At 44.0% G+C, this 13,117-nt stretch overlaps 1 protein-coding gene across 12 annotated transcripts in view; it reads left to right on the top strand.

Annotated features, from left to right (window-relative positions):
* Nucleotides 1–13,117, top strand: part of Osbpl9 (oxysterol binding protein like 9) — a 138,478-nt gene that overhangs the window by 122,653 nt on the left and 2,708 nt on the right. For all 12 annotated transcript variants that reach the window (XM_005353569.3, XM_026781846.1, XM_005353568.1 and 9 more), the window contains 9 exons: nucleotides 4,665–4,777; nucleotides 4,882–5,000; nucleotides 5,833–5,918; nucleotides 8,159–8,330; nucleotides 9,730–9,814; nucleotides 10,513–10,623; nucleotides 10,810–10,873; nucleotides 10,980–11,120; nucleotides 12,191–12,269. In XM_005353569.3, coding sequence (XP_005353626.1) covers nucleotides 4,665–4,777; nucleotides 4,882–5,000; nucleotides 5,833–5,918; nucleotides 8,159–8,330; nucleotides 9,730–9,814; nucleotides 10,513–10,623; nucleotides 10,810–10,873; nucleotides 10,980–11,120; nucleotides 12,191–12,269 — 970 coding nt within the window. The remainder of the gene's footprint in view (nucleotides 1–4,664; nucleotides 4,778–4,881; nucleotides 5,001–5,832; nucleotides 5,919–8,158; nucleotides 8,331–9,729; nucleotides 9,815–10,512; nucleotides 10,624–10,809; nucleotides 10,874–10,979; nucleotides 11,121–12,190; nucleotides 12,270–13,117) is intronic.

Below are 13,117 nucleotides of genomic sequence, written 5' to 3'. Positions count from 1 at the left end.
GTGACTTGTGGAGTTTGTTGTTGTTCCCTTCTCTTGCAGCTTTCAGTACTCTTTCTTTGTTCTGTTTATTTGGTGTTTTGACCATGATATGCTATAGGGAGTGTTTTTTTTTAATAGGGAGGTTTTTCTGGTTCTATTTGGTGTTTTGCGTGTTACTTATATCTGTAAATGTGTTTCCTTGATTTATGGAAGTTTTCTTCTGTGGTCTTGTGAAGACCTGGTGTATACCATTAGCCTGGGATTCTTTTCCCCTCATCTGTGCCTATACTTCAGAAAATTGATTTTTTAAAATATCTTTTTGAAATTTAATTTTTACTAGGTGTATTTATTTTATGCATATGAGTATGTATGTGCAGTGTGTGCAGTGCCCACAGAGTCAAGAGAGGGCATTGGATCCTCGAACTGGAATTATGGATGGTTGTGAACTACTATGTGTATGCTAGGAACTGAACCCAGGTCCTCTACAAGAGTAACAAGTGTTCTGACCTCTGAACCATCTCTCCAGCCCCAGACTCGATGTTTTCATATATCCCACAGTTCCCACATGGCCTTAGTGTTTTAATTTTTCATATTCTTTGTTTGCATGCTCTGGTTCCTCTGTTTTATCGCAGGCTCTGATATCTGTCTTCCCCTTGCTCCATTCTAATTGTAAGGTTTCCTCCTGAGTTTTCTCATTGGGCTACTGAGTTTTCAATTCAATCTTTATCTTACTTGGGTTCTCTTCAGTACTTCTGCCTTTACTTGAATTCAGTTTTCAAACTCTGGTTATTTGGTTTATCGTTTCATTTGGCCGGTGTCTGTGTTTTTGTGGTCATCACTAGGGTGATTGTTGCTCTTCAAGTTTATTGAGCTGTGTGTGTCTGCACTAAACTCTGGATTCTTTGATGGCGTTTATGATTATTCTTTTAAGTTCTGTGTCCTCGGGTTCATCAAGGTAGTTCTCCCTGGAGAGTGTTTCTGCAGGACTGCTGGGTTTAGGGGAGGGTATGCACTGCCTTGGCCTTTGAGATTGTCGTTTGTGAGGAAACCTGGCCATGTGGATGTCTTTCCTTGGTTGTGTGTCTAATGTGAGATTCTAGGTCTCTCTGTTGAGTGGAACTTTTGTTTGGTTATTGTCCATGCTTGGGTAATTTCATCTGATGTAGGAGGAGTTGATTGGTCAGTCTTCAGATATCAGTGTTGATTCTGAGTTGGAGGAACGGGTGATTCCAGTTCAGTGTTAAACAGGAATTTATGTAAATTGGACAAATGACTGAATTTGCTTGCACTGATATGCTAGCAGTGCTACCCAAAGCTTTGCCTGCATGTGTGGGGATAGTATGGGTGGAACAAGAGTCTTGGACACTTCCTAGACTAGCATGGTACAGGCAAGGCCTGCCGGCTGGGGACAGCACAAGTGAACAGCGTGACAGTACTTACTGTGATGCTGTCGTGTCATAAGCAGTTGAGAAACCACTAACAGTTTTCCTAAAGAAATTTTTAAAGATTTAACATAATTTTATTCATGTTTGCCTAGGGATGGAGAAACAGATCACTCAACAAAATCATACAGTAAAAGTGGGAGGGGGGAGTCTTATGTGCAACTTTTAAACTACAGTAATGATATGCTTAATGACTGTCATGAACAGCAGTACAGGCTTAGCAAATAACCACTTCGACAAAATTGCAAAGTAAAAGGCTGATTTTCTTATTTCGGCTGTCGTTTTATATTTAAACAGAATTTAAAGTCTCTTTAAACAATAGCTATTTTCTTTTTGTTATTACAGTGTGTGTGTGTGTGTGTGTGTGTGTGTACTACAGTCACCTATGAAAGTCAGAAAACAACTTGTAGGAGTCAATTTTCTCTCTTTACCCTGTGTATTCTAGGACTGAACTCAGATCACCGGGCTTGGGGACAAATGTCTGAACCCTCTGGGACACCCCACCAGCCATTAACTATCATTCTAAATATAGCAGAAGTGAAGATCTTTTGTCAGCCAGTAGATTGAGCCGCCATCACTGAGTCTTTTACAGTAAATCTAGCAGCACACAGTGAACTGCTGACAGCGTCACCGCAAGTCTCTGCTCTGGTTAAAGGTTACTCTTGCCATGCTGATGGTAATTTCGTCATAGGTGTGTCTGTAAGACCATGTGCACAATTCTGGCCCCTCTCACTCTACCCTCTGTTTGGTTCTCTTCTCTCTCTTCTGTGCCCCCCTACACACCCATGTGCAAGCACCGTGTTGAGCCTGGCATTTCAGGCTCCTCTCGTCTCTCAGTCCTTATTAGACTTGGACTGTCTCAGTTTGGATCTCACACTCATGGAGAATATAGATGCTTTTGGCCAAACTAAGTTCTTTTTATTGTTGTTGCTGCTGCTGCTGTTGATTTTACTCAGTTGCTTTCTGTTTGTGATGAGGCTTTGAATACTCTGAGCTGGGTGTGCTGGCTAGTGCTGTCTATGGCCTCCTAGCCCCGGTGTTCGACTAGTCTGCTCATGTTCTCTGTTGCCCGCCACTGGGCTTGGAGCCGGAGCTGTGACCCCTGTTGCTGACTGCTACCTCCAATTGCCTATAACTCAGGTCAAGTTCTTGTCCTTATGTGTTTCTCTGTGTGTCTCTGATAGGAGGGAGTCTGTGCCCTTTCATTACTTACTCAGCTCCTTAGGAACTGTGGAACTGTTGCACAGTTAGGAACTTGTGTTACAGATGGCATCACTAGCCAGTGTGCTTCCATGACTGTCCATCAGTGAGAGCTATGTTGGAAAGAACCTGTGCCAGGTGTGCATTCAAAACAACCTCTCTGCTTTGCCCTCTAGGGCCTCAGGCCTTCATTGATCCCTAGTACATCACTGTTCTCAGAATGATCGTGCTTCTCTGGGAGGGTTGTTACGAATGCTTCGTAAGTTATACTAGTTAATGTTAGAGCCTAAAACGTTCCCTTATCTTGGACGTACAAGCTAAATACTGTGTACAATCACATTCTTTGTTCTGAATGGAATGTTCACATTCCATTTCTGAATGGAATGGCTGGAAATGTATCCCATGCGTTTGTTTGTTTCCATCTTGAGACTGTTTCACATGCCCGGCTGGGCTGCTGCAGCCATTGGTAAAGAGACAAGGCACAGCATAAATCACAGGGCTTTGGAATTTTATCAGAATAAAATAGGAGTTGAGGTTTGAAGATCAATTTGGTAAAAATCTGATATAATTTAGTATAAAGTTGAGTTGGCTTAAAAGATTGACTCTGTTTTGATGATCTGTCATGGGGCCACACATTTTGGCAAGAATTCCCATGTGGTTCTTTGTAAACATAATTTGATTTCTTACCTGGGTCTTTCACTCATTCCATTTCTTCTTAAAAGATATACTTTGTAACCCCTATGATGTAGCAGAAAGGCAGTGAGTAATTACCTGAGGAGATAGAAACAAGGTAACCTAGAGCACTGCAGTTAAACTAGGATAATGCATACCCTAGTCTCGATTTCACTTTATTAATCTCAGCAGAGCCCAGAGGCCTTTGAGATGGAAGTGTTCCGTACATGCCATTCTTCATTTGTCTTACAAACCCGGCAGGTGCATAGCAGTAGGGGTGAAGCCTAAACTGTGTGCTGGGGGCCTGGGGTGTCCTGTGGACCCCACAGTTGGAATGAGAATACTGCTCTAGTGCCGAGCATTGGAGGGAGGCAGTGTGCTATGCAGGAGCGGGGGTACTGGGCACTCTGTACTTGCTCAGGTCTTCTGTGAAATAGTTTATTTTCTTAAAGGTCAGAAAAAAACAACAGGGTAAACTATTTAACTAGGGTATATAATGTACAGTATACATAAAGATTTGTGAGAAGACTGGGTATTCTGTAGCATGTTTAAGTGTATGCATTATGAGAAATTTGGCTTATGTTTTTATACTTTACATAATTGCTTGCCCTTGTAATTATTTGGTTTTTGAGGCAATTTCTTACTGTGTAGCCCTGGCTGGCCTGGAATTCTCTGTGTGGACTCAGCTGGCCTTGAACTCACAAAGAATGGCTTGCTTTTGCCTCCCAGGGATTAAAGGTGTGTGCCACCATGCCTGGCTGGTTATTTAATTTCTATATGAATTCTTGGGTAGGTGCTCATAAAATCAGTTGCCATAAATTTATTTGTAAAAATAATATATTTTAAAATGTTGTTAATTGAAATTTACCTTTGAAATGTTGGGAAAAGTGTTAATCCTCTGTGGACTACTTCAAGGACCTCAGGAAATAAAAACCTGAGATAAGGGGTGGTGATGTTACCTTTTTAATCTTTCCCCAACGAGTCTCACTCTGTAACTCAAGCTGGCTTCAAACTCAAAGCAATTCTTCTGCCTCAGCATCCCTGTTGCCGTTTTTGAGGAAGTTGCTGTGACTGGCACATCTCCATGTGCACAAGGAAGTGAGAATGGGAATCTAGGTTTCAGGTTTGGATACAGAGGCAGGCATCCCACTGCCTTGACGATGGCCGTGGGCTGGGCTTGACCAACACATCCTGTGCCCAAAGCCCAGACCTCGGTGTGGAATGCAGAGGCTGCCTAGAGGAGGGTCTGCTGTTCTGCCGTCTGTCAGTGTGTAGGTTTCAAGTAACTTGTGATCAGCATTTTTGTTCCATGCTCTTTCATCAGCTGTAAAGACTGATCTCTCTCCCTACACCCCTTGTCTTTTAATTCAGTTCTTCAGGATCTGCCTCTGTCTTGACACACAGCAGCTCTGGAAATAGCCTAAAGCGCCCAGACACCACAGAATCACTGAATTCCTCCATGTCCAATGGCACAAGCGATGCTGGTGAGGGGCCTGAAACCTTTCTTTTCTTAGAAATCTTCGTAATATTGGTAGGGCACCACCAGCCAATCTAACACCGGCCTATAAGACAGCCTGTTCTGTTGCAGATCTTTTTGATTCCCATGACGACAGAGATGATGAAGGGGAGGCGGGATCAGTGGAAGAGCACAAGAGCGTTATCATGCACCTCTTATCACAAGTCAGGCTCGGAATGGACCTTACCAAGGTAGGAACCAAATCTGTCCTTCCATCCAAGTCTTCCAGGTGACACAGAGTACACATGGGTGGATGACCACAAAATGAACATAGCGACCCCACGTGTGTTTTCTTGTCTCCTGTTTCGTGTGTATGTGTATGTAGATGGCTGAGCAAAGCATGGCTGTGGGTGAGGAAAATGCTAGTTGTCAGACAGCAGTGTGCACTGTGTGGACTAAGGACTGAGACACCCTTGCCACCCTCAAATATTTAGATTCATGCCCTCTGGCATGAAAATACTTACTGAAAATGAAAATGTTGGAGTCTGACAGGACCCATATCATTTTCTTGCTAGTACGTGTCACACTCTGGGTTTGTGCTTCTGTCTGCTGTAACTGTGGGTGAAGGAGTGGTTGTCCCCACATCTTTATGTCTTCTTCTGTGTCATTTCTGTCTTATTACAGCATTACTGTCCTCTAAGAAGCAACTTGATGCATTGCTTCTTAGCTCTGCCTCTTCCTCGTGCCCAGAGCATTCTTCCCTCAGCTGGACCCCAGGGCGTTTAATCTTAATCTTGTGTGATGTTTGTTATATTCCAACTAAGATATAAGTGCTAGTGTGTCACACTGAGGGATGGCAGAAATCTGTGCAGAAGAAGCACATGGAATTATTGAGACCCCTCTGGGGTTCCACATCTGGTGGGCAGGGCCCTGGGTGTTCTGAACCAGAGCATCTTGGGAAAGGGTTTAGTAAAGCACAACTGAGGACCTGTGGTGGGTGTCATGGGATGGATGTCTTCCTGCTATGCAGAAATATGTTTCTCGTGGAATTCGAGCCTCAGGAGTCAAATGTGTGTTTTACAGGTAGTTCTTCCAACGTTTATTCTTGAGAGAAGATCTCTTTTAGAAATGTATGCAGATTTTTTCGCCCATCCGGACCTGTTTGTGAGGTACTTGGCTGAGCACAGCAGTTTGTAATCTTTACAGATATATTACTTCTTGGTAACCTTCTGTCCAGGTGGCCCAGCCAGGCCCTCTGTATTCTTTAAAGCATTTGGGGTAAAAGTTGAATCTTTTGAGGGCCTGCTGCTTAGGTCTTGTAGTGGAGTTGGGGGGAGCCATCAAGTCAGTCACCTCAGAAGCTTCTTTAAAGCCAGCTAGCTAACAGGTGGGCAGATGGGGTTTAAAAGGTCAAGACTGTGAACTTACTTGAAATTCAGTTAATTTTCTTAGCAAACCTTTCTAACGTCCTTGTCATTTGGTAGGTACTTTGTTATAACCTGAAGCAAGGAAAAGCTGGAAAGTGCAATTAATTGCCTGAATCATAAGCTGTAATATAAAGCCTGCGGTTTGTGCTGTGTGCACAGGGATTGACGAAAGCTCATTGCTTTTTGTTAGCAGGAAATATTCTAGTCCATATTCTGTAACTGCATCCCTTGTTGTGGAGGAATCGTGGCTTCCTGAAGCCATACGCACATCACTGAGGTTTCATAGTCAATGGACACACTAACCAGAGAAGGGCGAGGAGAGGGAGGAGCAGAAAGCGAGATTTAAGAGAGTCGTGTTACCAGTTCTCAAAGTGCAAATATTTAAAAAAATCTCTGGTAGTGTTCAGTAAATTTAATATATAATTGATAGATGATACCTATTTGTATTGCTTTCAGGGGAATCAGATGCCTAACCACAGTAGCAGGGATGTGTGTGAGAGAGAAAGACAGATAGACACTTGGCCTAGTTTGGACATTTGAAATTTCTAAGCCCACCTCCAGTGACATACCTTCTCCAGCAAGGACACACCTCCTAATCCTCCAAACAGCTGATGACTGGGGACTAAACATTCAAACATTTGAGCCTGTGGTGGAGGGGGGGCATTCTCATTCAAACCACGACACCATGCAAACACTGAACACAGCAAAGTCTTATGGCTGTATTAGCATCAAAGGGGCAAAGAAGATAAATGTTCTGTAGTCCCAGCATTCAGCAAGTAGAGGCAGGAGCATTGCTGTATGTTAGAGACCAGTTAGCATACATAGTAAGCACTTGGGCTAAAGAGTGAGATCCTGTTTTAAAACAAACAAATCCAGAGACAAAATAAAGACAGTTTGTAATGATGAAAGAATGAATTTATCAAGGAAAAAAATATAAAGATACACACACACACACAACTTCAAGATATATGCAGCAGGCCTAGCATAGCCCAATAGTAAGGTGACCTAGCAAGTGTGAAGCCCTCACACGATCACCAGTACCACCCCCAATACCAAACAAAACAAGAAAAACCACAGGGAGAAATAAGCCAGTCATTTCCTCTAGAGTCCACTGGAGAGTCATCCCAAGAAATCATAAAGGCAGAAGAGATGCTCAGTGGTTGAGAGTTCTGGCTGCTCTTCCAAGGATCCCAGGTTTGGTTCTCAGAACCCAGACATCTGCAGCTGACAGTCATCTGTAGCTCCAGTTCCTGGGGATCTAATACCCTCTTCTGTCTCCCACAGGCACAAGGCATGCATGTGGTGCATGTACATACATGCAAGCAAAGTGCCAGTACACATAAAATACAAAATAATAAAATTTAAAAAAGAAAATCAGTAATCTCATAGAATATCTGAATCAATTAAAAACAATTATAATCATATAATGGCTTTTTGACCATAAAAGAATTAAGCCAGTTGGATGTGGTGGCGTAAGCCACCTGTAATCTCAGCTCTTAAAAGAACTAGGTAGGAGAATCAACTCAAATTCAAGGCCAGTATGGCCACAGACTAAGACCCTCTTTCATAAACCGAGCCATGTTTAAATTAGTGGTTGGTGGTTTGGAATATAGGGAGTCTCTCCAGCAGTGAAGCAGCACCCCTGCATAAAGTCCTAGAATAAGCAAAGCAAGATTTGGCTCCCAAAACTAGCAGCAGTATTTGCCTCAGGAGGGCATGAAGTGTGCAGAGGGAGCTGGGGACTCTAGGAATGAGGGAAGTTCTAACTGGGTGATGACTGACTAAATGGATATAAACATTTGCTAGAGTATTCTAGCCAAACAGTAAGTAAACAAAGTAGTCGTACATGTTGTACCTTGGTGTCCAATTGGGATCAGCATCCACAGTACAAGTGGCCCAAGGTAGACCAACCATGCTGCATGCTACACCAGTGCTCATCCTGCCTAAGAGTAGAACATCACATTTGTCATTGTCTTTTCCAGCATTAGTGACCAGAAGGATCCCAGGGATCGAATGGTTCAGGTTGTAAAATGGTACCTCTCAGCTTTCCATGCCGGAAGGAGAGGATCAGTAGCCAAAAAGCCGTACAATCCTATCTTGGGCGAGATCTTTCAGTGCCATTGGACACTGCCGAACGATGCTGAAGAGAGCGCGGTGAGTTCTCCATCTCTCTCTCTCTCTCTCTGCATGTGTATGAGAGTGTGTGTGTGTGCATGTGTGTATGTGTGTGTATTTCTGTGAATGTGGTTGAGTGTGTGCCATAGACACTTGTGTGCTCAGAGTCCAGCTCCAGGAGGCAGCTCTCTCTGTGTGGGTCTGGGGAGTGAACTCAGACACCTGGCAGCAGACACCTTGTCTGGCTGAGCCTTCTGGTGGTCCTGTGTTACGGTTTTCAGTTATTTCACACTGTGTGAAATGATTTAAGATTCCCTTTATCAGGATCAAATAATGGTGAAAGCAATGATCTCAGATGCTCACTATTGAAAGAGCATTGTTGATGAGCAATAGTAAGTAGAGGGGAGGTGAAAGAGAAGCATGGTCTGAGGATGGGCATTGAGTCAAATTACGACAGCCTTATACACTATAATGCTAAGTTTGTGACTTATTGGGGTCTTGGTCTTGCTTTGAGAAAAGATCATTATAATGATTTTCTGAAAACTAAATTTGGAACCACAATGCTTAAAGAGGCAGTATTCTAGAAAAAACAGCTGGTTCCAGCTGCACATGCAAGGTGGAATTGATGCGTGGAGAAGAGAGATATTAGAGGCGTCCTTGCATCTGGACGTCAGCACTCCAGTTGTCAGTTTGCTGTCGAAGGAAGGATAAACCCAGGCCAATCGAGACTGTTGGACGTGGAACTTTCAGAGTGAAATTTGAGTGTGTGTTCTCTAGAGAACTCTAGAGAAAAGAGACTTTAGTGTCCTTGATGGTCTGGATGAAGTTATACAAGAGTACAGCCGGCTAGAGAAGAGTAGGTAGCCTAGAGCTGAGCCCAGGGTCCTGATATTTATGCATTTGTTTATTTGATGAGGGAGACATGGTGGATGTGAGAGCAGAAGACAACTTTGTAGTAATACATGAGTATTAGAGGTGGAACTTGGGTCTCCAGGCTTTCATGGCACGTGATGAGCCATCTCACTGGCCCAGGGCTCTGTTTAGAGTTGTTTTGCAGACAGAGACCAACAACCAAGAATGTAGGCCATGTAAAAGGTCTTAGTCTGTAGTGCCTGGCCCATAATAATCTTGTGGAAAATGAGACTCCTGCATCTATTTCCAGGAGCCACATTAATGTGTAGTCCTTACTAAAGGCAGAGCATACTAGTTTTTGTTCATTCACAAGGATGGCTGTTCAGGCCTGGCTTCACAGCCCGCCTCACATTAGGCACATGAAGCCTTCAGAATTTTAATCTAGTCGGAGAAACTACAGATCCTGACTGACAGTGCAGTTTAGTGCCGTAATGGAAATGTGTGTGGCCAGGAGGGACCAGAGATGCTGCTTACTAGATTCTGCATCATCTGAAACATTTTTAATTGATGTTACGATTCTTTCCAGGAGCTTGTTTCAGAAGGGCCGGTACCCTGGGTTTCTAAGAACAGTGTAACGTTTGTGGCTGAGCAAGTTTCCCATCATCCACCCAGTAAGTTACAGGTTTTTCCTACAGCCTTCAGTCTTAAACTGTCCTAAAGCCAGTCACCGACTTGTCACTTGAGTGCTGTCCTTTCCCTGTTACCTGAACTGGAAACTGTAGTCTCAAAGACTCAGCATCACTGTCTGAGTGTGTACAAAATGAAGGGGTTTGTGAAGTAACATGCAGTGCTTCTAAAGTCATGTTTATCATTTCTGCATGATGTGTTCCAGACATGGTGGGGAAAATATATAGCCTCAGGATCTTTGTTCAGTGTAGTATTAAGAGTGGAAATACTGAACTGGGCGTGATGGCACTTGTCTTTAAAGATTAATCCCAGGATTCAGGAGATAGAGGTAGGTGGATCTCTGTAAGTTTGAGGCCTGCCTGGGACAGCCAGGACTATAATTAAAGAAACCCTGTCTCAAGAAACAAAAAAGAGTAGAAATACTGAAGGGGCCCAGATCAGGGAGGGAGAGCATGAGCAAAGACTTGCTGACCAGAACAGATTGCCCTTTAGATTGCAAACCTTAGGGATTGGCCGTGACCCTCTGTTTGGGGTGGTGGGAGCGCTGCCCACTGGCTCTGAGTGTACTTGCTCTGGGGAAAGCATGACCGGAGGTTCTTCTCTGTGAGGAAAAAGGCTTTTCTGTGGGGCCAGTTTGGAGAAGTGGCTACTTAACACTCACAGGAAACATTTTCTTTTTCAGTTTCAGCCTTTTACGCTGAGTGTTTTAACAAGAAGATACAATTCAATGCTCATATCTGGACTAAATCGAAATTCCTTGGGATGTCAATTGGGGTACACAACATAGGTCAGGGTAAGTGTGTGGTAGTGTGGATTCTAGCATTTTTCTTAGGGAAAAATGACCCCTGGAAGTAAGGCTGGGTGTCATCATTTCCATGTCAATGAATCTGGAAAAGAGAGCAGGGTGGGTGTGTCCCTCAGCACCCTGAAGTGAATGGGCTGTGGCTGCTGCCCTAGCAGAGCTGTTGTTCTTCCACAGGCTGTGTCTCTTGTCTGGAGTACGATGAGCACTACATCCTCACCTTCCCCAATGGCTATGGAAGGCAAGTAGACTGTGCTTTTCATCAGCTGCAGCTCTGCTGTTCTTAAGCCACGCCCCTCCTTTCTCTCCAAACCGCCAGTCTTACCTGAGAACCTTTAATTTTTTAGGTCTATCCTGACAGTGCCCTGGGTGGAATTAGGAGGAGAATGCAATATTAACTGCTCCAAAACGGGTTACAGTGCAAATATCGTCTTCCACACTAAACCTTTCTATGGGGGCAAGAAGCACAGAATTACTGCAGAGATTTTGTAGGTATTTTTTTCTGCCTCAGTGTTCCACTTTTCTGAAGTACTTTACTCTCTTGAAACTCTGTTAGGAACTAACCATCAACTGACTTTGTAAGCCTGTCTCCATCTTAAAACAAAACAACCTCATAGGAGGCAGAGGCAGGTGGATCTCTGTGAGTTTGAGACCAGCCTGGTCTACAGAGCTAGTTCCAGGACAGGCTCCAAAACCACAGAGAAACCCTGTCTCGAAAAACAAAAAAAAAAAAAAAACCTCATGTCAGAAGAGACCTCCCTAGAGCGGTCGGGCGTGGAGGGTGGGCTCTCTTCCCTGAGGACTTATATACAGGGGATCCGGTGCCAAGCTCCCTGTGCCATAGAGTCCAGCCTTCTTGCCAGGCTGGACCATGAAAGCAGGCTATGCGGCCCCAGGAAAGACCTGCAAGCCTGCACGAAGCCCTCGTTTTCTGTCCCTTTGTTGGGAAAACAGGAAACATCACACCTTGGTATCTGGCATGATTTTTTTTTTTTTCAATAGTTAGGACCTGGGAGGCAGCTGTGTTTCTGAGTAAGAGTTTGTAGATCAGACATTGCCTGCAAAAGGAGGCTGTCCTGTTGTGCCCTGAAAACAGCATCATGACCAGCTGCTTAATCAGTTTCCCAAGAGGATTTAATTTGAATGTCAGATTCAGCTGTCACCCCCACCCCCAAAGTAGGATGGAACCCTGGAAGAAAAGTTTACTTCTGGTAGAGAAGTGGGCAGGCCTGAGTGGCACAGTCAACAGTCACTCAGCGGCCTCCAGAAGGAAGACATGGTTAGGTCTGTTTGGAGCATCCCTGAGCTCTGATGTAATTTATAGAAGACGACAGATGGGTTCTCTCCTGCTGTGTGTGTGCAGTCCATTGCTGCATCCATACACCCTCTGAAGGCCGCTGTCCTGACTGAATAAGGAAGAACGGGGCAGACAGCTTCTCACTGTGAAAGGGGTTTGCAGCTGCTGTCCCTTGTTCTTTTGACCACTTTCTTGAGACTAATATAAACTACTTGAGAAACTTGAGACTAATCTAAATTGGTTTTTTGTTTGTTTGTTTAGTTCTCCAAATGATAAGAAATCTTTCTGCTCAATTGAAGGGGAATGGAATGGTATCATGTATGCAAAATATGCAACAGGGGTAAGAGTCGTGTTTGCTCTTTGTCTAAGCTGCATTGTGTGTAGCCTGCCCTTCGTGTATGTAGTTTCCTTCATCTCTTCTGGGCCCTTCCCTCCTCGCTCTCCTACAGTGCAGGTAACAGAATGGCCTTTACTTTTTTCTGGTCTTAAAACAAGAAGCAACGCTTGGCTGTAGCTTGAATTCTAATTTGTCTTAATAAGAAAACAGAGTCAGATATGGGGGTAAATGCTGAAAGATCAGAGAAGTAATGAGCCAGCGACTAGAGAGACTTTATTTCTACTGAATGCCTTGCCTGAGAATTTTCTGAGTTCCTGTCTCTTCCCCAACCGTATCACTCCTGTCTCCAGCTCCCTAGTGTTGGGATTAGAGGCCTGTGATCCCAAGTGCTGAGATCAAAGATGTGAGCTCTGTTTCTCTTTTAGACTGATTGAGTCCCACAAAGATCCATCTGCCTCTGTCTCCTGAGTGCTGGGATTAAAGGTGTGTGCCACCACTGCCTGGCCTCTATGGCTAACTAGTGGCTAGCTCCGCACTCTGATGATCTTCAGGCAAGCTTTATTTGTTAAAGTACAAACAAAATAATATCACCACACTTGGCAGTCACCTGGTAAATGTTCAGTCTCTTGTCAAAAGGTTGGTAAGATGAAATGTGCTTAGTTAGGGTTATTGGTATGATGAAACACCGTGACTAAAAGCATCTTGGGGAGGAAGTGGTTTATTTCACTCAGTTTCATGTAATAGTTCATCATTTGAGGAAGTGGGTATAGAAACTCAAGCAGGGCAGTTGATGCAGAGGCCATGGAGGGGGGTGGTGCTTACTGGCTTGATCATCATGGCTTGCTCAGCCT

Source organism: Microtus ochrogaster, chromosome 10, assembly GCF_000317375.1.
Source record: "Microtus ochrogaster isolate Prairie Vole_2 chromosome 10, MicOch1.0, whole genome shotgun sequence".
Taxonomy (NCBI): Eukaryota; Metazoa; Chordata; class Mammalia; order Rodentia; family Cricetidae; genus Microtus; species Microtus ochrogaster.
This window is presented reverse-complemented; position numbering and strand designations above follow the sequence as displayed.